Below are 24,259 nucleotides of genomic sequence, written 5' to 3' on the forward strand. Positions count from 1 at the left end.
CCATCTCCCCTCCCTTTCCCCATCCCTCCCTCTCACCATCTCCCCTCCCTTTCCCCCTCCCTCTCTCTCACCATCTCCCCTCACTTTCCCCATCCCTCTCTCTCACCATCTCCCCTCCCTTTCCCCATCTCTCTCTCTCACCATCTCCCCTCCCTTTCTCCATCCCTCTCTCTCACCATCTCCCCTCCCTTTCTCCATCCCTCTCTCTCACCATCCCCCTTCCCTCTCTCCACCCTCCATCTCTCCATCCCCTCTCTCTCCTTCCCTCCCTCCTTCCACCCCATCCCCCTTCCTCTCTCCGTCCCCCATCCTCCCTCCACCCCCTCGCCCCCTCCCCATTCCCCCTCCTGCTTCCCTCTCTCCCTCTCATTAGTATCGACCAGCCGAAAACTTCCAGCCTCCCACCTCTCCCCGTCCCCTCCCACCGCCAGCCCCCAGCCGGAACGGCCTTACCGTGAATCCCTTGGCTTGCAGTCTGAGTCCAGGTCTTCAGAGTGACTTCCCGCAACCCTCCTTGAGAGACCCAGCCTTCAGCTCCCACCACCCACCCACACTGCCTCCCTCTGCCCACCCGTTTTAGCAGAGAGAGAGAGAGAGAGCTGGGGAGAAATTCAAGTAAGTTGCTACCAGGGAAGGGAACAAAACAGAGAGAGAGAGGGGGGAAGTAATAATCAGAGACAGAGACATATCACAGTGTGTGTAGCACACACAGACATTCCAATGGCTGGTTGGAAAGGACCAGGGTTTGAGGCATTTGCACAGTGATGTAATGGGAGAGCCAAAGCAGCGAATCAGAAGGAATGGGGGGACGGGACTTGTATGTTAATAATCGATTGACTGACACAGACCCTCGACATGTCAGTTTTCCCCGAATGAAATTGACTTAAAAAAAAGTCACACACACACAGTATCAATTGCCCAGGGATACAGTATCCAAATGTTACACATGCGAACTCAGTGTTGCTGATACAGTGCACACACACACACAGAGGCTTTATTTTATTTTTATTTAAAATTGTTTTGCCAATCAAACCCCCCCCCCCCTCCCTCGCTCTCTCTCTCTCTCTCTCTCTCCCCTCACCACCCCCAAACTCCCCTGAAATATCGAGATGCTCCCAGCTTTCTCTTCCTCGGCGAACCTGGATCGATGCAGGAACAAAGAGCGTTTGGAAGCGAGCTTGGCCGCTCTGAGAGAGCTCCAACTCCTGAGACAACAGCAGGAATATTTAGTGCAAGAGGCTCTGCACATCGCCGGGAACGGGCGGCTGGAGCCCGAACAGTACAACTGGGATGTAAACGGCGAGGAGTGTTTGTATCCCAAATACAGAGAGACAGGAGCGAACAGCCTCAGGCGGTATCTGGTGAGTGCAGATTCCTCCATCTCCCTCTAACCCTGCTCCCCTCGGCCCTTGTAGTCACTGACTTTAACATTTCGCATTGAATGCACACACCGTCTACTAACGACCCTTGCAAAAGACAGCCAACCCTCCAAAATTGTGATAAACAAAAACACACACACACACATTCTCACCCGAAACGTTAACTCTGATTTCTCTCCACTTGACCTGCCGAGTTTCTCCAGCAATTGCTATTTTCCGTTTCTGATCTGCAGTTCTTTCGGGTTTTCCTTTTAAAAAAAAAGTCAGAAATCGCTGGAAAAGATCAGCAACATCTGTAGAAAGGAGTAAACAGAGTTAACGTGAGTGAGCCTCCAAATTAAAACAAAAATCTCCATCTGGTCTTGTAACAATTTGATTTTGTTTGTCCAAACATTGCCAACACTCTCGAACATTGCTTTGTTTTGGATGGTCAGGAGCGGCTACACGTTTTGTATCGACTTCTCTCGACAAAAATTGAGCGATTGGAGGAATGATTTCTGTCCTCTGCAAACCGAGAAACTTGAGCCCATGTTTTGCAAATTCTGCCTTTTCTGTCTAAAACAAAATCTGCCAGCTGTGCCTCTGAATATTTTTCAGTGTTATGTGAATCGTCCAATCTTCCTCTTTAAACCACAATCTGCTTCCCTCTTTCCCCTCCCCTCCCCTCACCCCCCCTTTTCAAAACAAAATCAGAACAGCTTTCTTTTGCAATGAACGTCCACCGACTCGATGGGCCGAGTGGACTGTGGAATTCAAAATATTATTTGGCGTGCACCCTCCCCTCCATTCCTGAGACCACTTCAGTCGATCAAGTGCTTTTTTTTAAAAAAAGGATCTGCCCTAGATGTACCTTTGAAGTGGGAAGTTATGTAAGGCTACCCTGCACTTTCACAGTGATTTTAAAATAGTTAGATGTTAACACTAGGTTGTGAAAAGCAAGCTGCTTGCTAGCTTTAAACAAGACATGTATAATTTAACACGCCTGGGGAATACAATGTGATGTAAAGTGGTGTCTGTACCTCGTGTCTAGCAACGATCAACGCAGTTTCTATAAGCAAGGATGGTTTCAAAGGTTGGCAACTTCCCTTTAAGATTGAAATAATTAAGCCAGAAGGATAATATGTGATTTAAAGGAGCGGCGCAAGTCGAAAACGGGTTGACGGCTCTCCAGTGGAATGGTAATGTCCTCGCCTCAGAGCTGGGAGGTCTAGGTCGAAGCTCCATCCCAGCCTGACACAGTCAAGTGTGTCAGACAGATCTACTTTGACAACGCACACCGTTTGTCAATGGGGGAGGGTCTCTGAGTGAGGTGCGAGCTGGTGATGCCACTGTGGGCGAATAGCTGCCCGCCGTGAGATCACCTCCATTCGGGGAAAAGGTCCTGCTTGCTGTCTTCCCCCCAAGTCAATGCTTGGGACTGACTGAATCCAACCACATGAGCACCCAGGAGAGACCACAGCTTGTCAGGACAAGCCCCAGGCACTCCCCTCTGAGAACCAGCCCATGTGTTGACTGGGCTTACAGGGAGGAAGAGGGAAGGGTGGAGTTGGGCTGCGATGCCTCGCCCAGCCAAATAGCCTGAGTTCTGAGTGTTTTTCAGGGGATTGGGCGGGACGGGCAGCGATTGAAGAGTGACTTCAGTTTGTTTCTCCCCGAGTGTGTGATGAGACTGTGGGATTCTCTTCTGGGTAGGGGGCTGGAGGCCAAGGGCATTGACATCAGTAGACAGCAGAAGCTGGATTGCTGACCAACAGGGGGAGCCATTGGGTATTGTGCAGCAGGCAGGGGTAATCAGACCACCAGAGATCCTATCATGTGGCAGAGCAGGATCGAAGGGCTGAATGGCCTACTCATTATTTGATTGTTTAAGCATAAAGTCCCTGCAATCTTCCAAAACCACTGTGTTAATCTGACTTTGCTTTCTTAAATGACTCTTTGCTTTCTTCAAGAGCAGGCCTTTCAACTGCTCCAACCTAGCCCGTCTTTCAAATTCAATCTGTAGCCTGTGCCGACATAAATCTCTTCTACCTTGGTTTTTAACTTTTCTATTGCCCGCAGCCTGGAGGAAGGGACAGCTCTACATTTCATCACTCCCCCCACCCCCCACCCCACCTTCCTAACATGAAGGATATTATCAAGTCGGAGCGGGTTCAGGAAAGATTTACCTGGATGCTACCGCAATTGGAGGGTTTGAGTTACAAGGAAAGGCTGGGGCTGTTTTCCCTGGAGCGTCGGAGGCTGAGGGGTGACCTTATGGAGGTTTCTAAAATCAAAGGGGGTATGGGTAAGGTGGGTAGAGTCATAGAGATGTACAGCACGGACACAGACCCTTCGGTCCGACCCGTCGGTGTTGACAAAGTTTCCCAAACTAAACTACATCCATTTGCCAGCATTTGGCCCATATCCCTCTAAACCTTTCCTATCCATGTACCCAAAGTCAAGAGTGTGGTGCTGGAAAAGCACAGCAGGTCGGGCAGCATCTGAGGAGCAGGAGAATCGATGTTTCAGGCATAAGCCCTTCATCAGGAATGCCCAAAATATCAATTCTCCTGCTCCTCGGATGCTGCCCGACCTGCTGTGCTTTTCCAGCACCACTCTAATCTTGACTCTGAGCTCCAGCATCTGCAGTCCTCACTTTCCCCTACCCATGTACCCATCGAAATGCCTTTTAAATGTTGTAATCATACCCGACTCTACCACTTCCTCTGGCAGCTCATTCCACACACACACCACCCTCTGTGTGAAAAAGTTGCCCCTTAGGTCCCTTTTGTATCTTTCCCCTCTCGCCTTAACCCTTTAGTTTTGGACTTTCCCCAACCCTGGGAAAAAGGCCTCTCTTCCCTGGGGTGGGGGAGTCTAGAACTAGAGGGCATAGGTTTAGGGTGAGAGGGGAAAGATTTAAAAGGGACCTGATGGGCAACTTTTTCACACAGAGGGTGGTGTGTGTGTGGAATGAGCTGCCAGAGGAAGTGGTGGAGGCTGTTCCAATTGCAACATTTAAGAGGCATTTGGATGGGTATATGAACAGGAAGGGTTTGGAGGGATATGGGCCAGGTGCTGGCAGGTGGGACTAGATTGAGTTGGGATATCTGGTCAGCATGGATGGGTTGGACCGAAGGGTCTGTTTCCATGCTGCATGACTCTATGACCTCATGCCTATATGACCCCTCTGATTTTTAAGTTTATGCCTCTTTGTTCTGCATTCACTTCCCCAGGGAAATTAACTCTCTCTCTCTTTCTCTCTCTCTCTCTCTCTCCCTCTAACCCAGTAAATCCTTTAATCATCTCTAATACCTCAATAAGATCATGCTGTAATCCTCAGGGGTCTACAGACTAATCTGCATAATTTCCCCTCATACTCTCACCCTTTCAACCCCAGTACCAGCCTGATGAAGGGTGGCATGGTGGCTCAGTGGTTAGCACTGCTGCCTCCCAGCGCCAGGGACCTAGGTTCAGTTCCAGCCTCGGGCGACTGTGTGGAGTTTGCACATTCTCCCCGTGTCTGCGTGGGTTTCCCCTGGGGGCTTTGGTTTCCTCCCAGAGTCACAAAGAAGTGCAGGTTAGGGTGGATTGACCATGCTAATTTGCCCAGGGATGTGTAGGGTAGGTGAGTTAGCCATGGAGGAATGAAGGGTTATAGGTGTAGGGCTGTGTGCTGGATCTGGATTGGATGCCCTGCAGAGGTTCAGTGTGGACTGGATGGGCCGAGTGTCCTCCTTCTGCACTGTAGGGATTCTGTGAAATTGGGAATGGCCACAAAAATAGTGGACTCCCCTTTCATGGAAGAACGAGGAAAGAAATCTGTGCTTGTCCCTCTCTAAGGCCTCTGTAACCTTCCTGCTGTGCTGTGAGCAGGCCTGAGCTATGGTGCCATTTCCAGGGGACTGCGGTGAGGATTTGTCTTATTCTCACTTCCATTTGCCCCGATGGGAGATTTGGTGCTGTTTCCCTGGGGTTCACCTGAGAATAATCCGGATTGAAGCCCTCATGTGCTGCACACCATGATTGAATAGCTCTGTTGACTGGGTTCATATCAAACACGGGCAGTGGGGGCTTTCTATCCCCCCGAGGCAGGAAGTAACTGTAACAACAAGCAGTTCCAAACCCAGCTTCTAGGAGGCGCTGTGGGTTGTCAACCGCAGTGGAATTGTACTCCAACACCATCTGCAACCTCATGGCTTGGCGTATCTGCCACTCAGCCATTACCATCAGGCCACAGGATCAACCCAAATTCAATGGTGAGTGCATGAGGCCAAGCAAGGAGCAGCACCAGGCAGACCGAAACTGAGGGGTGGTAGATCCAGGATAGATGTAAGAGGTAGGTTCTTTACTCAGAGAGTAATAAGGGTGTGGAATGCCCTGCCTGCAACAGTAGTAGACTCACCAACATTAGGGGCATTTAAAATGGACATTGGATAAACACATGGAGGTTAGATGGCCTTCAGATTGGTTTCACAGGTCAGTGCAACATCGAGGGCTGAAGGGCCTGCCCTGCTCTATGTTGGTTTTTTTGATTAGATTTCCTACAGTATGGAAACAGACCCTCCGAAGAGCAACCCACCCAGACTAATTCCCTGACCAATGCACCTAACACTGCGGGCAATTTAGCATTGCCAATACCCCTAACCTGCACATCTTTGGATTGTGGGAGGAAACCCACGCAGACAGTCGCCCGAGTTGGGAATTGAACCCGGGTCCCTGGCGCTGTGCGGCAGCAGTGCTAACCACTGAGTCACCGTGCCACCCTACGTTATGTTCTACGATGTCTATACAGCACTTTCCAAACCTGTGACCTCTACCATCTAGAAGGACAGGAGAAACAGATACATGAGTACACTGACCCCTGCAACTTCCCATCCTGACTTGGAAATATCTCGCTGTTCCTTCAGTGTCTCTGGGTCAAAGTCCTGGAACTCCCTCCCTCAGGGCATCATGGGTGTACCCACAGCAGACGGACTGCAGCGGTTCAAGAAGGCAGCTCACCCCCACCACCTCAAGGGGCAACTAGGGACGGGTAGCAAATGGTGGTCTTGCCCAGGTCTGAGAAATGAGTTATAACCATATTGAAAATGGTAAACAAGGGAGGGGGCAAACTGTGGGCAGTGAAGGGGAGTGAAGACTTGCAATGGTGTGTAAGTGGTGATCAGAGTCTGGAAGGTACCCAGGCAGAGTCTGTTCTGGTCTAGTAGCTCTGCCCCTCACCCGTTCAGATTGTGATTCGAGAGGAGCTTGGTACCAGATCTGAAATCTGTTGCCTGGAGACAAGCTCAGAGATGAAAGCATCACTTGGATACCAGATCTAACACCGTCCCTGGTGTTAGGAGAGGGTGGTGAAGTGGGCGAAAGCTGGTGGGGTTGGTGGGGGGGGGGGGGGGGGGGGCGGGGTGGTGGGGTGGTGGGAAATGTTTGCTGTGACCGAAACTCTGCAGCCCAGATGCCAATGCTTGCCAAATCCTGATCACCTATCACCCCCTGTGCCCGGGGCAGGGTTGATTGAAAAATCCCCACCATCTTCCTCAAATCCCTCTGACTCAGTTACTCCCTCTGGTCCCCATTGCCCCTTGAGATTTCTGCCCTCCTAATTCCATGTCCCCCAAATTCCTTCACCCCTACGTCAATGCCCAAGGCTTCGGCTGCGTTTTAGACGTTTGCAAAATTACCAAAATTGCTCCATGGCCTGGAGGAATCTGAAGCAATAAGGGTGTACTCTCAGAAGAAGAGGTGCCCACTTGGGAACAGGAGGGATTTCCTCACTCAGAGGGAGGTGGACCTTCTACCCCAGAGAACCATGGTCGATCCCTACAGTGTGAAAGCGGGCCATCAAATTCACACCAACCCTCCAAACAGCATCCCACGCAAACCCACCTCTCTACCGATCCCTGTAACCCTACGTTCCCCGTGGCTAACCTACCTAGCCTGCACACTGTGGGGAAAATAACACGGCCAATCCACCCTAACCTGCCCATCATTGGACTGTGGGAGGAGCACCTGGAGGAAACTCAGGCAGACTTGGGGAGAATGTGCAAACTCCACGCAGTCAGTCACCCGAGATGGGAATCGAACCTGGGTCCCTGGTGCTGGGAGGCAGCAGTGCTAACCACTGAGCCACCATGCCACCATTCATTGAGGGCAGAGACCAATAGATTTCTAGAGCCATGATTGGACATTTAAATGGTATCTAACGGCATAGGCTGAGGCCATAATCTGATTGCATTGACTGGTGATGCAAGCTCAAAGGGCTGAATGGCCTCCTCCTAACTGAGAGGTATGCGTGCACATGTTAAAGATACCAAATGGATCATGGAGACTGGAAGGATATTGTGAAACTCGAAGGGGTTCAGAAAAGATTTACAAGGATGTTGCCAGGGTTGGAGGATCTGAGCTACAGGGAGAGGCTGAACAAGCTGGGGCTGTTTTCCCTGGAGCGTCAGAGGCTGAAGGGTGACCTTATAGAGGTTTATAAAATCATGAGGGGAATGGATAGGGTAAATAGATAAGGTCTTTTCCCTGGGGTGGGGGAGTCCAGAACTAGAGGGCATAGGTTTAGGGTGAGAGGGGAAAGATATAAAAGGGACCTGAGGGGCAACCTTTTCACGCAGAAGGTGGTACGTGTATGGAATGAGCTGCCAGAGGAAGTGGTGGAGGCTGGTACAATTGCAACATTTAAAAGGCATCTGGGTGGGTATATGAATAGGAAGGGTTTGGAGGGATTTGGGCCGGGTGCTGGCAAATGGGACTAGATTAGATTAGGGTATCTGGTCAGCATGGGTGAGTTGGGCCGAAGGATCTATTTACATGCTGTACATCTCTATGATTCTGTGAGTGTGTGGCGAATTGTGATTGAGGTTGAAGAGCAGTCCTGATACAGGTGGGTAGCAGAGCAGGTTTAAGGGGCTGAGTGGCCTCCTTTTACTGCTATTTCCTGTTCTCATGCTTGGGTTCCAAGCTCTGGAACCCCTTTCCCTAGAATTCTCACTTCCTTCTCGGAAATGCTCCCTCAAACCCAATGTGTGGCTCAGTGAGATCCCATGGGATATTCCCGTCTGGGAACACAAAGTTCCCTTTGTTTGCTTGTTTGATGATTTGAAACCCAAGGGGCAGTTTTCAGGAGTGCGCCCGGGCTTGGACAGAGTATGTCCGAGGGCATCCTGAACAAGAAGCTAACGCCTTAACATTGGAACAAGGAGGAATTTCATCTCTCCGTGGGGAACTAATCTGTGGAATTCTTTACCGTCAAGACTGGGTCATGAAGTATATTCAAGGCTGAGTTAGAAATATGTTTAATCAGTAAGGGAATGAAAGGTAATGAGGAAATGGCAGGCGCGTGAAGCTGAGGATTATCAGATCCGCACGATCTTATTGAATGGTTGAGGAGCCCTTGATGGGCTGAATGGTCTAATTTTGCTCCTATTTTTAATGTCTTAGGCTGCTCAGGCATAATGTCAGGAAGCATTTGTTCGTCCTGAGAAGAGTGCTAATCTGGAACTCTTCTGTCTCCAAACAAAAAGGATGCGAGCTTACTTTAATTTTGTTTTTGTTCGTTCCTACAATGCCGGCATCATTGGCTGGGCCAGTAATGATAGTCCGTCCCTAACTGCTCCTTGAGAAGGTGGTGGTGAGCTGCCTTCTTGAACCGCTACTGCCCATTCGGGACAATTAGGGAGGGAATTCCAGGATTCTCACCCAGCGACAGTGAAGGAACGGCGATATATTTCCAAGTCAGGGTGGTAGGTGGATTGGCGGGGAACTTGCAGATGGTGGTGTTCCCATGTATCTGCTGCCCTTGTCCTTCTAGATGGAAGTGGTTGCAGGTTGTGAAGGTGCTGTCTGATGAGGTTTGATCGCTTTGAACCTAGGGTTTAGATTTTCAGTGCCAGTGCAGTGTCAGGTATGTGGGCAGGTACATCCCAATGATTAGCAGATTGAGGGCAACACCATGTTCCTTTGGCTGTTTGCAACAGACAGTATACAGATTGTACTCCACCAGCCTGTCCACTCAAATCCCAAGACTAAATGTCCACTGTTACATATGATTGGGTCAAACTTACCAAATAATCCCAAGTGCGCTAATAGCTCCACTAACCACCAGTTTGAGATAATCAGTCAAGCTCATAATGTAACACATTTAGCGGTGGCATGGGCAGCACAATGGTTCAGTGGTCAGAACCCGCTGCCTCACAATGCTAGGGACCCGGGTTCAATTCCGCCCTTGGGTGACTGTCCGTGTGGAGTCTGGATGTTCCCCCTTGTGTCTGCATGGGTTTCCTCTGGTGCTCTGGTTTCCTCCCACAGTCCAAAGATGTGCAGGTTAGATGGATTGGTCATGCTAAATTGTTCAGAAATGTATGGCCTAGGTGGGTTGGCTATGGAAAATGCAGGGTTACAGGCATAGAGTAGGGGGGTGGGATGCTCTTTGGAGGGATTGGGGTGGACTCAATGGGCCGAATAGCCCGGGTCCACACTGGAGGGATTCTACAAAACACCAGGAACATGTTCAAACCTTATCTTCCAGTTATTAGATTGAATAAGAGCCTATTATTCTGCATTGCCCTCTCCATGGCAATACCTCAGCCAATCAGACGCACCACACCCACCCATCAGCACCCATTTCCCCAGCATTACAAATTGTTGTGACTGTTTGAAATTTGACAATCTGATCCGACAAATGCAAGGTAGGAAACTCAGGCAGTTCTTTGCAGCAGTGTTAGAGAAGGGTATAGGTACCCTGGTCTAACACCGCTCCTCAGATGCTGCCTGACCTGCTGTGCTTTTCCAGCACCACTATAATCTTGACTCTAATCTCCAGCATCTGCAGTACCCAGTTCTGCCAAGGGCATAGATATGCTCAAATCAACCTGTCTTAAGATATTGTGACACACCTCTGAACCTGCTGCCTCAGAGGTAGGGACACTACCACTGTGCCACAGGACGAGGGTAGAAGGGGTTGCGGAACCTGGGGGAGGAATTAAAGTTAAGGCAGGCATCAGCTGTGGTCTGGTTTGGAGCTTTGCAACCGCTTTTAATAGTTTTTAAAAAGAGATTCACCTAAAATAAAGTATTGGGAGCCACATGATGACAATAAATTAAACCCGTAAGTGCACCTGAAGTGAAAAGAATTGTTTAATGAGAATCTAAGGAATGTTCTGTACTTTTTTCAAAGCTGGGTAAAGTAATTTAGTGTAACTCCCCACAGGCACTTATAAAACTGACCACAGTGACTATGAAGTCTCCTGTAATTTCCATCTTGTATCGAGGATAAAAAATTCCTCTCACGCACATTACTTTCATTTTCAAAGTTTTAATTCTTGATGCAGCCTTAAAATTAGCTACAGCTTTATCAGCCTTCGCCTGGGGAATTTTAATAGAAAGTTTTCTCATGGAATAAGGTGCTGTGTGTACATTTGGATTACCATTAAATCCAGGCCTTGGCTCACAGGAGGAGACCGTTCAGCCTGCCTCCTCTATACTGGCTCTCCACACATCTCTCTGTAATCCTGCACACCATCCTTTGTCAGATATCAACTTGTACAAAGCCTCGTCTGAATTGGCCTCAAACTCCACACTCTCAGGCAGTGCATTCCAGACGCTAACCACTCACTGTATGGAACAGTATTGATTATCACCACATTGGGATGGTGCGGTGGCTCAGTGGTTAGCACTGCTGCCTCACAGCGCAGGGAACCTAGGTTCAGAATCCCACCCCGGATGACTGTCTGTGTGGAGTTTGCACATTCATCCCCTGGGTGCTCTGATTTCCTCCCACAAGCCAAAGATGTACAGGTTAGGGTGAATTGGCCATGCTAAATTGTCCATAGTGTTAGGTGCATTAGTCAGGGGTAAGTGTAGGGGGGGGGGGGTGGTTGGGTTACTCTTCGGAGGGTTGATGTGGACTCGTTGGGCTGAAGGGCCTGTTTCCACACTGTAGGGAATCTAATCTAATCGTTTCTTTCACTCTGTCCAGAACCCTCAGGATTTTGAACAGTTTCAAAATCTCTTTGGAAACCTTTTCTTCGGCAGGGAGAACAGTCTGCAATACAGCATGGAAACAGACCCTTCAGCCCAACCAGTCCGTGCCAACCATAATCCCAAACTAAACCAGTCCCTACCTGCCTGCTCCTAGCCAATATCCCACCAAACGTTTCTTATTCATGGACTGATCCAAATCTCTTTTAAATGTTGTAACTGTACCCACATCCACCACTTCCTCAGGAAGTTCATTCCACACGCGAGCCACTCTCTATGTACAAATTTTTAAATCTCTCTCCTTAAAAATCTCTCTCCTCGTCTTGAACTCCCCCATCCTAGGGAAAAGACAGCAACCATTAACTATCTATACCCTCCAATATTTTATAAACTTCTATCAGGTCGCCTCTCAGCCTCCTACGCTCCAGGGAAAAAAGTCCCAGCCTATCCAGTCTTTAGTTATAACTCAAACCTTCCATACCTGGCAACACCCTGGTAAATCTCTTCCGGAACAATCCAACGGAAGTTCCTCATCCCCGGAACGGGATTTTGTGAATCTCTCCTGTGCCCTCTCCACTGCCTCACATCCTTCCTTAAGGAGGTGCCCAGAACTGGACATGATGCTCTCGTTGAGATCAAATGAGTGTTTGACCTTACCTCCTAACTTCTGTACGCCATGTACCTTTTATGCTGATCCCCTGTTTACACAGCAGAGGATCAGCTGTTGCCAAATTTTCCAATTTTCTTGCCACCTCCAATGATTTTCCTGAACCTCCCCCTGTCCCTTTGCTCCTGCAGCCTCTTCGGAATTGTTCCTTATACATTACATTGCCTCCCCCTCTCCCAGCGCCTTCACATGTCTTTCTAAAGTGAGAACTTGACTCGAAACGTTAGCTCTCTCTCTCTCTCCATGGATGCTGCCTGACCCACTGTAACCTCCAGCCTTTGTTGCTTTCTGAATTGCAACACTGCTGTAGGAAAGATGTTGTAAACTTGAAAGATTAGATTACCTTACAGTGTGGAAATAGGCCCTTTGGCCTAACATGTCCACACCAACCCTCCGATGAAAAACCTACCCCTCTATATTAACCCCTGACTAATCCACCTACCACTACAGGCAATTTAGCACGGCCAATTCACCCTAACCTGCACATCTTTGGACTGTGGGAGGTAACCCACACAGACACAGGGAGAATGTACAAACTCCACACAGACAGTTGCCCAAGGTGGGATTTGAACCTGGGCTCCTGGCACTGTGAGGCAGCAGTGCTAACCACTGAGCCACCGTGCCGCTGAGCGTCAAAGGGTTCAGAAAAGATTTACATGGATGTTGCCAGGATTGGAGGGTTTGAGCTATAGGGAGAAGCTGAACAGGCTGGGGCTGTTTTCCCTGGATGCATCGGAGGCTGAGGGCTGAGAGGTTTATAAAATCATGAGGGACATGGATCGGGTGATTAGTCAAGATCTTTTCCCTGGGGAAGGGGAGTCCAGACCTAGAGGGCATAGGTTTAGGGTGAGAGGGGAACGATATAAAAGAGACCTAAGGGGCAACTTTTTCACACCGAAGGTGGTGCGTGTATGGAATGAGCTGCCAGAAGAAGTGGTGGAAGCTGGTACAATTACAACCTGTCCATGCCAACCATAATCCTAAACTAAGGTAGTCCCCATCAGGTTGCAATTCAACAAGTATCTGGGGTTCAGAATCTACTGATGACCATGTACTGTTTGTCAGAAAACCCCGTCTGGTTCACTAATGTCCCTTTAGGGAAGGGATCTGCCATCTGGATGGGTATATAAATAGGAAGGATTTAGAGGGATATAGGCCAAGTGCTGGAGAATGGGACTTGATTAATTTAGGATACCTGGTTGGCATGGACGAGTTGGACTGAAGGGTCTGTTTCCATGCTGGGCATCTCTGTGGCTCTGTTGGGATCGCCGAAGGAATGTTTTATACTGATTTCCTTCATTGCTTAATGCAATACCAGCCTCTTGTAGCCACTGGGCTGGATGGTATTGCACAGATGGGAAAGAATGGATGAGTTCTCTCAAATATTGTTCATTTCTGCTGTTTCAGAACATAGCCTGATAAGAGCAGGAACAAGTGAACGCTAATGACTAGTCCATTACAAATTGATCAAATAAACTCCATTTTCTAAATGGGCCCTGTGTTGTAGTGGCAGAGCCTGGGTGGAGAATCGATGCTCAAAGCTCAGGCTGTGCCCCATGTCCAATAAGGATTGATTAAAGAAAAAAGACGTCATTAAACATATCTGGGGTGTGGAATTGCCAAGTGCTAATTTTTCTTTATTCATTCACTGGATGAGGGTTTCGCTGGCTAGGCCAGCATTTATTGCTAGCCCGTTTTTGAGAAGATTTGTAGCTCAGTTTGAGGTTATGGATGTAGGTTTGCTCGCTGAGCTGGAAGGTTCAGTTTCAGACGTTTTGTCACCATACTAGGTAACATCATCAGTGAGAGTCTCTGGTGAAGGGCTACACCACCAGTGCTTCACCGGCGGCTCACTGATGATGTTAGCTAGTATGGTGACGAAACGTCTGAAACCTTCCAGCTCAGTGAGCAAACCTACATTCAGTATTTATTGCCCATCCCTAAGGATCCAGAAGGCAGTTAAGAGCCAACCATGTTGATGTGGGTCTGGAGTCACATGTAGGCCAGACCAGGTAAGGATGGCAGATTCCTTTCCTAAAGGGCATTAGTGAAACAGATGGGGTTTTCCGACACTTGGTCCATGGTCATCATTAGACTCCGAACTTCAGACACTTGTTGAATTGCAAGTAGTTTAGTTTGGGATTATGGTTGGCATGGACTGGTTGGACTGCTGGGTCTGTTTCCGTGCTGGATGACTCTATAATTCAAATTCCACCATCTGCGGTGGCAGGATTTGAACCTGGGGTCCCCAGAACATTACCTGGGTCCCTGCATGAACAATCAAGATCAGAGTGGTGCTGGAAAAGCACAGCAGGTCAGGCAGCATCTGAGGAGCAGGAGAATTGATGTTTCGGGCAGGAGCCCTTCATCAGGATATGAAGGGCTTTTGCCCGAAACGTTGATCTCCCTGCTCCTCGGATGCTGCCTGACCTGCTGTGCTTTTCCAGCACCACTCTGATCTTGACTGTAATCTCCAGCGCCTGTCCAGCGATAATAAGGTCATTGCCTCCCCAAAATTGGAGGATGCAGTGGGCGGAATGACCTTTCCATTTTTTACAGCAGTGTCTAGCCCACTCCAAATTTCCATCTTAGCAGCCTACAGATGGTGGAGATGGTAGGAGTGCAGAAATCTCCACAGAAGTGGAGAGCCTGATCGCAATGGAGTCTTCATTCAAACGCTGTGAGGGCTACAACAGGATTGTTGTGGCTCAGAATGAGGTCATTCAGTCCCCACCGGCTCCCTGAGCATTTCAACATAGCGCCAATTTCCTGCTGTCTCTCCTTAACTCTGTCCTTAAGGAGCCATCCAATTCTCTCCTGACTGACCCTCAACACAGTTCCGGGCACAAGTTTGCAAATACGCACCCCTCACTGTGTTTTTATCTCAATTTGTGTTTTTTTTGCTTCTTTTGCAAAATGCTGGGCCCCCTGGGTAGCACAGTGGCTCAGTGGTTAGCACCGCTGCCTCACAGCACCAGGGACCCAGGTTCGATCCCAGTCCTTGGGCGACTGTCCGTGTGGAGCTTGCACATTCACCCCGTATCTGCGTGGGGTTTCCTCCGGGTGCTCCGGTTTCCTCCCACAGTCCAAAAATGTGCAGGTTAGGGTGGATTGGCCATGCTAAATTGCCCCATAGTGTTCAGGGATGTGTAGGTTAGGGTGGATTGGCCGTGCTAAATTGCCCCATAGTGTTCAGGGATGTGTAGGTTAGGGTGGATTGGCCGTGCTAAATTGCCCCATAGTGTTCAGGGATGTGTAGGTTAGGGTGGATTGGCCATGCTAAATTACCCCATAGTATTAAGGGATGTGCAGGTTAGGGTGGATTGGCCATGCTAAATTACCCCATAGTATTAAGGGATGTGCAGGTTAGGGTGGATTGGCCATGCTAAATTACCCCATAGTATTAAGGGATGTGCAGGTTAGGGTGGATTGGCCATGCTAAATTGCCCCATAGTATTAAGGGATGTGCAGGTTAGGGTGGATTGGCCATGCTAAATTGCCCCATAGTGTCCAAGGATGTGCAGGTTAGGGTGGATTGGCCATGCTAAATTACCCCATCGTGTTCAGGGATGTGCAGGTTAGGGTGGATTGGCCATGCTAAATTGCCCCATAGTGTCCAAGGATGTGCAGGTTAGGGTGGATTGGCCATGCTAAATTACCCCATAGTGTCCAGGGATGTGCAGGTTAGGGTGGATTGGCCATGCTAAATTGCCCCATAGTGTCCAAGGATGTGCAGGTTAGGGTGGATTGGTCATGCTAAATTACCCCATAGTGTTCAGGGATGTGCAGGTTAGGGTGGATTCGCCATGCTAAATTACCCCATAGTGTTCAGGGATGTGCAGGTTAGGGTGGATTGGCCATGCTAAATTACCCCATAGTGTTCAGGGATGTGCAGGTTAGGGTGGATTGGCCATGCTAAATTACCCCATAGTGTTCAGGGATGTGCAGGTTAGGGTGGATTGGCCATGCTAAATTACCCCATAGTGTTCAGGGATGTGCAGGTTAGGGTGGATTGGCCATGCTAAATTGCCCCATAGTATCCAGGGATGTGCAGGTTAGGATGGATTGACCATGCTAACTTGCCCCATAGTGTTCAGGGATGTGCAGGTTAAGGTGGATTGGCCATGCTAAATTGCCCCATAGTATGCAGGGATGTGCAGGTTAAGGTGGATTGGCCATGCTAAATTGCCCCATAGTGCCCAGGGATGTGAGGGTTAAGATGGATTGGCCATGCTAAACTACCCCATAGTGTTCAGGGATGTGCAGACTAGGTGGGTTAGCCGTGGGAAATACAGAGTTACAGGGATAGGGGAGGGCAGCGGGTCGGGTCTGGGTGGGATGCTCTTGGGAAGGTCAACGTGGTCCCAATGGGCTGAATGGCCTGTTTCCACAGTCAGGATTCTCTGCTTCCTGATCAGTTCGCAATAAGTTCAAAAATGTCTTAAATTTTTAAAAATCCTTTTGAAGGGATGTGGCGCAACGCTGGTAAGGCCAGGATTTGTTGCCTCTTCCTAGTTGCCCCTGAACTAAGTGGCTTGTTTGACTCTTGCAAAGGGCAGTTATGAAGCAACCACATCACTGTGGGTCTGGAGTCACATGTAGATCAGAACAAGTAAGGAAGGCAAATTTCCTTCCCTGAAAACTCGGATTTGTCTGCAAAAGCGATATCTAATTATAGTTTGCCATTTGTGAGGTTAGCTTTCAACTCCATATTTTTAATTAGCTAAATTAATGTATCAATTCATTGAATTCTAAATTCCAAATTGGGATTTCGCTTTATGCCCCCAACCCACAACATTTACCAGGCTCTGAAGCTTACTGGCATCCCACCCTCATGTGCATCGAGGTGGGATGAGGGATGTTCAGGGAAGCACCAACAAAAACGACCCGCCTTGGTATGGCCACCGGAATGTAGGAAAAGGTTCCAAGTGCATTTAGCAGGAACGTTACCGCACAAAATGTGACGCGTAAGGAGGCGTTTTGCCAGGTGGCCAATCGTCAAAGAGCTTTCAAGGGGGAATCGATGAAGGTGAGGCAGGGCAGGATATCCAAAGAGAGACAAAGGGTGGTGGAGGGGTGGGGAATGGGCGATGCCCGAGAGCCAGCGTTAAAGGAGCACTGACCTCTCAGGGAGCTGGGGAGGACGAGATAAAGTCAGAGAGTTGTTGGGGGGGGGGGGGGGGGGGGGGGGGGGGGGGGCATGAAAGGAGGTAAAGTCAGAGAGTGGGGGGGGGGTGTGTGACATAGAGTCATAGAGATGTACAGCATGGAAACAGACCCTTCGGTCCAAGCCGTCCATGCTGGCCAGATATCCCAACCCAATCTAGTCCCACCTGCCAGCACCCGGCCCATATCCCTCCAAACCCTTCCTATTCATATACCCATCCAGATGCTTTTTAAATGTTGTAATTGTACCAGCCTCCACCACTTCCTCTGGCAGCTCATTCCATACACGTACCATCCTCTGTGTGAAAAAGTTGCCCCTTAGCTCTCTTTTATATCTTTCCCCTCTCACCCTATCCATGCCCCTCATGACTTTGTAAACCTCTATGAGGTCACCCCTCAGCCTCTGACGCTCCAGGGAAAACAGCCCCAGCTTATTCGACCTCTTCCAATGTGAAAAGAGGTAAAGTCCGAGAGTGGGGGGCCGGGGGACATGAAAGGATGAAACTGAGGATGAGAATATGAAATGCTGGGCAAAGGAAGTGTGCAGGAGTTACAGCACATTGGCAGAGCTCAGGCAATGGAAAGGGGGTATGTTTTGATGTGGTACTTGGGGCATTGCTGTTCAGGTCAGCAGTTACTGACCATTCCCAGCTGAGTTCACACTAATCCGCATTGCTGTGGGTCTGGAGTCACGTGTGGCCACTCCAAGTAAGGACGGCAGATTTCATAGGGTCCCTGCAGTGTGGAAGTGGGCCATTTGGCCCCTCGAGTCTGCCTTCCAAAGAGCATCCCACCCAGACCCAAAAAGCATCCCTGTAAACCTGCATTTCCCATGGTCAATCCACCCATCATTGGGCTGTGGGAAGAAACCAGAGCACCCAAAGGATACCCACGCAGACACGGGGAGAATGTGTAAACTCCACACAGACAGTTACCCAAGGGTGGGATTGAACCTGGGTCCCTGGTGCTGTGAGACAGCAGTGCTAACCACTGAGCCATTTCCTTCCCGTGACTCAGGTGGGATTTTTTTGCCACAATGGTGCTCACTAGAGGAGGTTATATTTCCAGATTGATGAGATTTAAACTCATGTCTCAGAACATGAGCCTAAAGATCTGGATTACTGATCTAGTGATAAAGTACAGGAGCCTTTTCAACATAAAGTTGACTTTGTTGTGCACTCTAACACTTGGACTCCCCTCCATCCACTCCTGCCCTCTGAGCTGTGATTGCAGAGGAAGAAACAACTTTGTCTGGGGTCTGGGGGAGGGGCTCTGCGGGGGTTTCATGCTGCTGAGAATGTTGAACAGCACAGAGATGTGACAGTAACAGATTAGTGGACCTTGTTTCACACCTAGATGATTGCTTCACTATTTGAGTCTTAGACAAGTTTACACACACACATACAGACACGCGCACACATACAGACACGCATACACACACACATACAGACACATACACACACGCATAGACATGCACGCACACACATACAGACACACACACGCACACATACAGACACACACACATACAGACACGCACACACAGACACATACACACACATACAGACACGTGTGCACACACAGACACGCGCACACACACATACAGACACTCACACACACACATACAGACACACACACATGCACACATACAGACACGCACACACACATACAGACATGCACACGTATACAGACACATACAGACGCACACACACACATACAGACACACACATACAGACATGCACACACACATACAGACGCGCACACACACACATACAGACACGCACACACACAAACAGACACACACACACAAACAGACAAATGCACACACACACATACAGACACATGGTGGACTTCACCAGTTTCCTCATTTCCCCTCCCCCCACCTTACCCCAGCTCCAACCTTTCAGCTCAGCACTGTCCCCATGATCTGTCCTACCTGTCAATCTCCCTTCCCATCTATACGCTCCACCCTGCCCTCTGACCTATCACCTCCATCCCCACCCCCATTCACCTATTGTACTCTGTTACCTTCTCCCCAGCCCCACCTCCCCACCATTTATCTCTCCACCCTAGATGCTCCCTGCCTCTATTCCTGATGAAGGGCTTTGCCCGAAATGTCCATTGTCCTGCTCCTCGGATGCTGCCTGACCTGCTGTGCTTTTCCAGCCCCACTCTGATCTAAACTCTGGTTTCCAGCATCTGCAGTCCTCACTTTTGCCCAGATATAGACACACGCATGCACAGATACACACACACAGATACAGACACACTCAGACACACACGCACACACATATACACACACACAGATACATACATAAACACACAAACAGACACGGGCACATAGACACACAGGCACATACACACACACAGAGATACATACACGCACACACACAGATACACATGCAGACACACACACAAATACAGACACATACACACAGACATGGGCACACTCACGCACACATGCATACACACACACACTCACATACACACATTCACACAGATACACACATACACAGACATATACATACGCACAGGCACATGCACACAGACATGGGCACACACACATTCACACACACAGATAGACACATACACAGACACAGATACATACACACACATGCACACACACACACAGGCACACAGACACACACATACATATACACACACAAACAGAGGTAAACACAGACACTCTCACACAGACACAGACACACACACAGCCACTAATGTAAACACTGACAAACACACACACAGAATGTTGTTTGAAAGCAGATGTACTTCTGTCTGAACCACATGTTCAAATTTCACTCTGTCTCTCTCTGTCTTTCTCTGTCTCTCTCTCTCCATCTATCTGTCTCTCTCCGTCTCTCTCTCCGTCTGTCTGTCTCTTTGTCTCTCTCTCTCCGTCTGTCTCTTTCTCTGTCTCTCTCTCTCTCTCTCCGTCTGTCTGTCTGTCTCTCTCCATCTGTCTGTCTTTCTCTGTCTCTCTTTCCCTGTACTCTTGAACTCAAAGCTCCTGTGAACATTTAAAAGTCCCGTACAGATCCAAGTTCTTGTTGTTGTTGCTCTCCACCCTGCTGCCCGCGATGTTGGGATATCATGGGAGTTGTACACACCACCTTGTTCAAAAGCCAGCTCCTGTACTGAGGGAGTGCTGCACTGCCAGCGGGGCCGCTTTTCAGATCAATCGGTCTGCTTCCAACTTTGAATTGGTCACTGTGCAGTTCCTTGTCACCCTGGATGCTGCATTGAGTACAGGAGTTGGGAGGTCATGTCGCAGCTGTACAGGACATTGGTTAGGCCACTGTTGGAATGCTGTGCAATTCTGGTCTCCCTGCTATAGGAAGGATGTTGTCAAACTTGGAAGGGTTCAGAAAAGATTTACAAGGATGTTGCTAGGATTGGAGGGTTTGAGCTACAGGGAGAGGCTGAATAGGCTGGGGCTGTTTTCCCTGCAGCGTCGGAGGCTGAGGGGGACCTTATAGAAGTTCATAAAATCATGAGGGGTATGGATAGGGTAAATAGACAAGGTCTTTTCCCTGGGGTGGGGGAGTCTAAAGAGGGCGTAGGTTTAAGGTGAGAGGGAAAAGATATAAAAGGGACATAAGGCGCAATATTTTCACACAGAGGTTGGTATGTGTATGGAATGAGCTGCCAGAGGAAGTGGTGGCGGCTGGTACAATTACAGCATTTAAAAGGCATTTGGATGGGTATATGAATAGGAAGGGGTCAGAGGGATATGGGTCAAATAATGCCAAACGGTACCAGATTAATTTAGGATATCTGATCGGCATGGCAGAGTTGGGCCGAAGGGTCTGTTTCTGTGCTGTACATCTCTATGACTCTGTGTGTGTGTGTGTGTGTGTGAGAGAGAGAGAGAGAGAGAGAGATGCGACTCAGCTGGGAAATGAATAAGGAGAAATGCTGGGAGGGTAAGGAATAGGTGATCCGGGAATCAAAATACAAACAGCAAGTGAGACAGAGAGGGAGAAAGAGAGGCCAGGCGATCAGACTGGGTGGTATAGAATGTGGGAATGTATTTAACTGTGGCAGACAGGAAGCACATTGTCCGGACTTACATGTCAAAGTGTTTTTTTGTAGGACCTCCCCCTGGGGTTTCTTCTGTCCCTGAGACCCCGGGGGTGGGGGGGGGGGGGGGGGGGGGGTGAGGACACAGCCTTTAAAGACCACCCAGTTAACTCTAAACCTTCGATCGCTGAGACAATGTTGTGCAGGAAACGGGGGGGAGAGTTTTGTCTGCAGCCTGTGAGTTATGGTCAGTGCCATGGGAGCCTTGTAAAATACTGTGGCCATTTAGCAAGCCCAGCCCCCTGTCGGTCACCGAGGTCAGAACCATCTCTCCGGCCCCCTTTTGACCGACAGCCCCAGCCGCTCAGTTTGTCCCTAGCTGCCCTCCAGGATCTTCAGCGTGGAACTCTTGAAAAGTCCAACGTGGGAGCCGTGTACCATTTTCTGAGGGTGTTCCCAGAGCTAACTGAACTGTAGTGGGATGTTGGAGCCCTGGCTGATTCATTCCTCTCTCTCCCTCAGAAAAACATCGAGACTCAGAGAGGCTCTGTTCAAGAGAATAATCCAAACGGACACAGATAGATAGAGGAGAGGGAGAAACAAACAGATAGACAGAGTGAGTGAGAGAGTGAGAGAGCGACAACAGACAGAGAGAGACAGAGAGGCAGACAAAGACTCACAGCCAGAGAGAGAGGGAGTGAGAGAGACAACAGACAGAGAGAGACATTGACAGTGAGATACAGAGAGGCAAAGACTCACAGCCAGAGAGAGAGTGTGTGTGTGAGAGAGAGAGAGACAACAGACAGAGAGAGACAGAGAGACAGCGAGATACAGAGAGGCAGACAAAGACTCACAGCCAGAGAGAGAGGGAGTGAGAGAGAGAGAGACAACAGACAGAGAGAGACAGTGAGACAGAGAGGCAGACAAAGACTCATAGCCAGACAGAGTGAATGAGAGAGAGAGAGAGACAACAGACAGAGAGAGACAGTGAGACAGAGAGGCAGACAAAGACTCACAGCCAGAGAGAGTGAGTGAGAGAGAGGGAGAGGACAGCCAGAGTGAGTGAGACTGAGACTGAGACGGACACCAACAGACAGTCAGGGACACAGAGGAGACAGACAGTCAGGGACACAGAGGAGACAGACAGTCAGGCAGAGACACATAGCCAGGGAGACAATTGACAACCAGAGACACAGAGACAGACAGACAGAGACAGTCAGAGAGGATGGGAGACACAGAGACAGCCTGAGAGAGACAGGCAGCCACAGAGAATGTGGGAGAGATAGAGGAGAGACAGACCAGACAAAGACAAACAGATAGCCAGAGAGAGAGAGCAAGATACATCCAGAGAGAGATAGAGACAGCAAGAGAGATCACATAGAGAGAGAAGCAGCTGGAGAGAATGTGGGAGAGATAGAGAGAGACAGACAGACAGAGATGGACAGATGGAAAGTGAGGGTGAGACAGAGAGAGGGAACTAAATGGAGACAGAAATGGAAAATGAGAGACAGAGATAGACAGAGAGTGACAGAGACACAGATAGGGAGAGGACTCTTGAGAGTTACTGATAAAGGGAAACATAAGTGAGAGAGATGGACAGACACAGCAGGTGGGACAGAGACCCATTCTAACAGGAAAGGAGAGCAGTTGAGACCAAGGCTCAGACATATTAAGGCAGAAGGAGGCTGGTAATAAAGACCTGAATCTTACTGTTGTTGGCCAATGGGAGAACTGTGTCGAGATTTTTGGAGGCTTTTTGCAAATGAAGGCTCACGCTACCTCTCCACACCCACCTCACTAATGATCATCCCACCCTCTAGAGTGCTGCTCTGACCCCAGTCCCATCTCACCACTCAGCGTACCCTGAACAAATCGTCACTCAGTGAGTATCACTGGGAGATTTCCATCCCCTTTCTCTCTTCCCCCCCCCTCTTCCTTGTCACTGCTCAACCATTAGGCTGCACAGTTTACCCGTCATTAGCTACATCCCATCGCAAACGCTCCCTCCTCTGAGTCCCCACTAACACCCACTGGAGCCTTTCATTGTCCATGAGTGAAATATCAGAAATGGACGAGCAATTGGACAATAAAATAAAATGAAACAAAGAACTGTGGGTGCTGGGAACCTGCAACAAAAGCAGATGTTGCTAGAGAAACTCAGCAGCTCCTGTGGGCAGAGAGGAGAGTTAGTGTTTCGCGTCTGGTAGCTCTTCATAAGGAGCATTAACTCTGCTTTCTCCCCACACGTGCTGCCAGACCTGCTGAGTTTCTGTTATTGAATCACAGTATCATAGAGATGTACAGCACGGAAACAGACCCTTCGGTCCAACTCGTCCATGCCGACCAGATATCCCAACCTCATCTAGTCCCATTTGCCAGCACTTGGCCCGTATCCCTCCAAACCCTTCCTGTTCATGTACCGATCCAGATGACTTATAGAGGTAGGGAATTCCAAAACTTGGGAATCTTGACATGGTGAAGCAACTAAAAAGAGGGATTACATGTTTTATGTGAATTCACAAAACAAAAGTAAATCAGCATTTATTACCCAGAGGCACCATTGAGAGTCTATCACAATGCTGTGGGTCTGGAGTCACATAGAGTCAGACAGCACAGAAATAGACCCTTCGGTCCATCTTGTCCATGCCGACCAGATATGCCAAATTAATCTAGTCCCATTTGCCAGCATTTGGCCCATATTCCTCTAAACCCTTCCTATTCATATACCAACCCATATGCCTTTTAAATGTTGTAATTGTACCAGCCTCCACCACTCCCTCTGGCAGCTCATTCCATACACGTACCACCCTCTGCGTGAAAAAGTTGCCCCTTAACTCCCTTTTATATCTTTCCCCTCTCACCCTAAACCTATGCCCTCTAGTTCTGGTCTCCCTCACCCCAGGGAGAAGACTTTGTCTATTTACCTATCTATGCCCCTCATCATTTTATAAACCTCTATAAGGTCACCCCTCAGCCTCCAGGGAAACAGCCCCAGCCTATTCAGCCTCTCCCTATAGCTCAAACCCTCCACACCCTAGCAACATCCTTGTTAATCTTTTCTGAA

The 24,259-nt window shown here is 49.1% G+C and overlaps 1 protein-coding gene across 3 annotated transcripts in view; it reads left to right on the top strand.

The window, feature by feature from the left end:
- Nucleotides 1-342: 342 nt before the first annotated feature.
- Nucleotides 343-24,259, top strand: part of LOC122542700 (dapper 1-like) — a 123,991-nt gene continuing 100,074 nt past the window's right edge. For all 3 annotated transcript variants that reach the window (XM_087983873.1, XM_087983874.1, XM_087983875.1), the window contains exon 1: nucleotides 343-1,361. In XM_087983873.1, coding sequence (XP_087839999.1) covers nucleotides 1,110-1,361 — 252 coding nt within the window. In that variant the 5' untranslated portion in view covers nucleotides 343-1,109. The remainder of the gene's footprint in view (nucleotides 1,362-24,259) is intronic.

This window comes from Chiloscyllium plagiosum, unplaced genomic scaffold (genome assembly GCF_037043375.1).
Source record: "Chiloscyllium plagiosum isolate Xiang-an unplaced genomic scaffold, Cpla_swu_hap1 HiC_scaffold_47, whole genome shotgun sequence".
Classification (NCBI taxonomy): Eukaryota; Metazoa; Chordata; class Chondrichthyes; order Orectolobiformes; family Hemiscylliidae; genus Chiloscyllium; species Chiloscyllium plagiosum.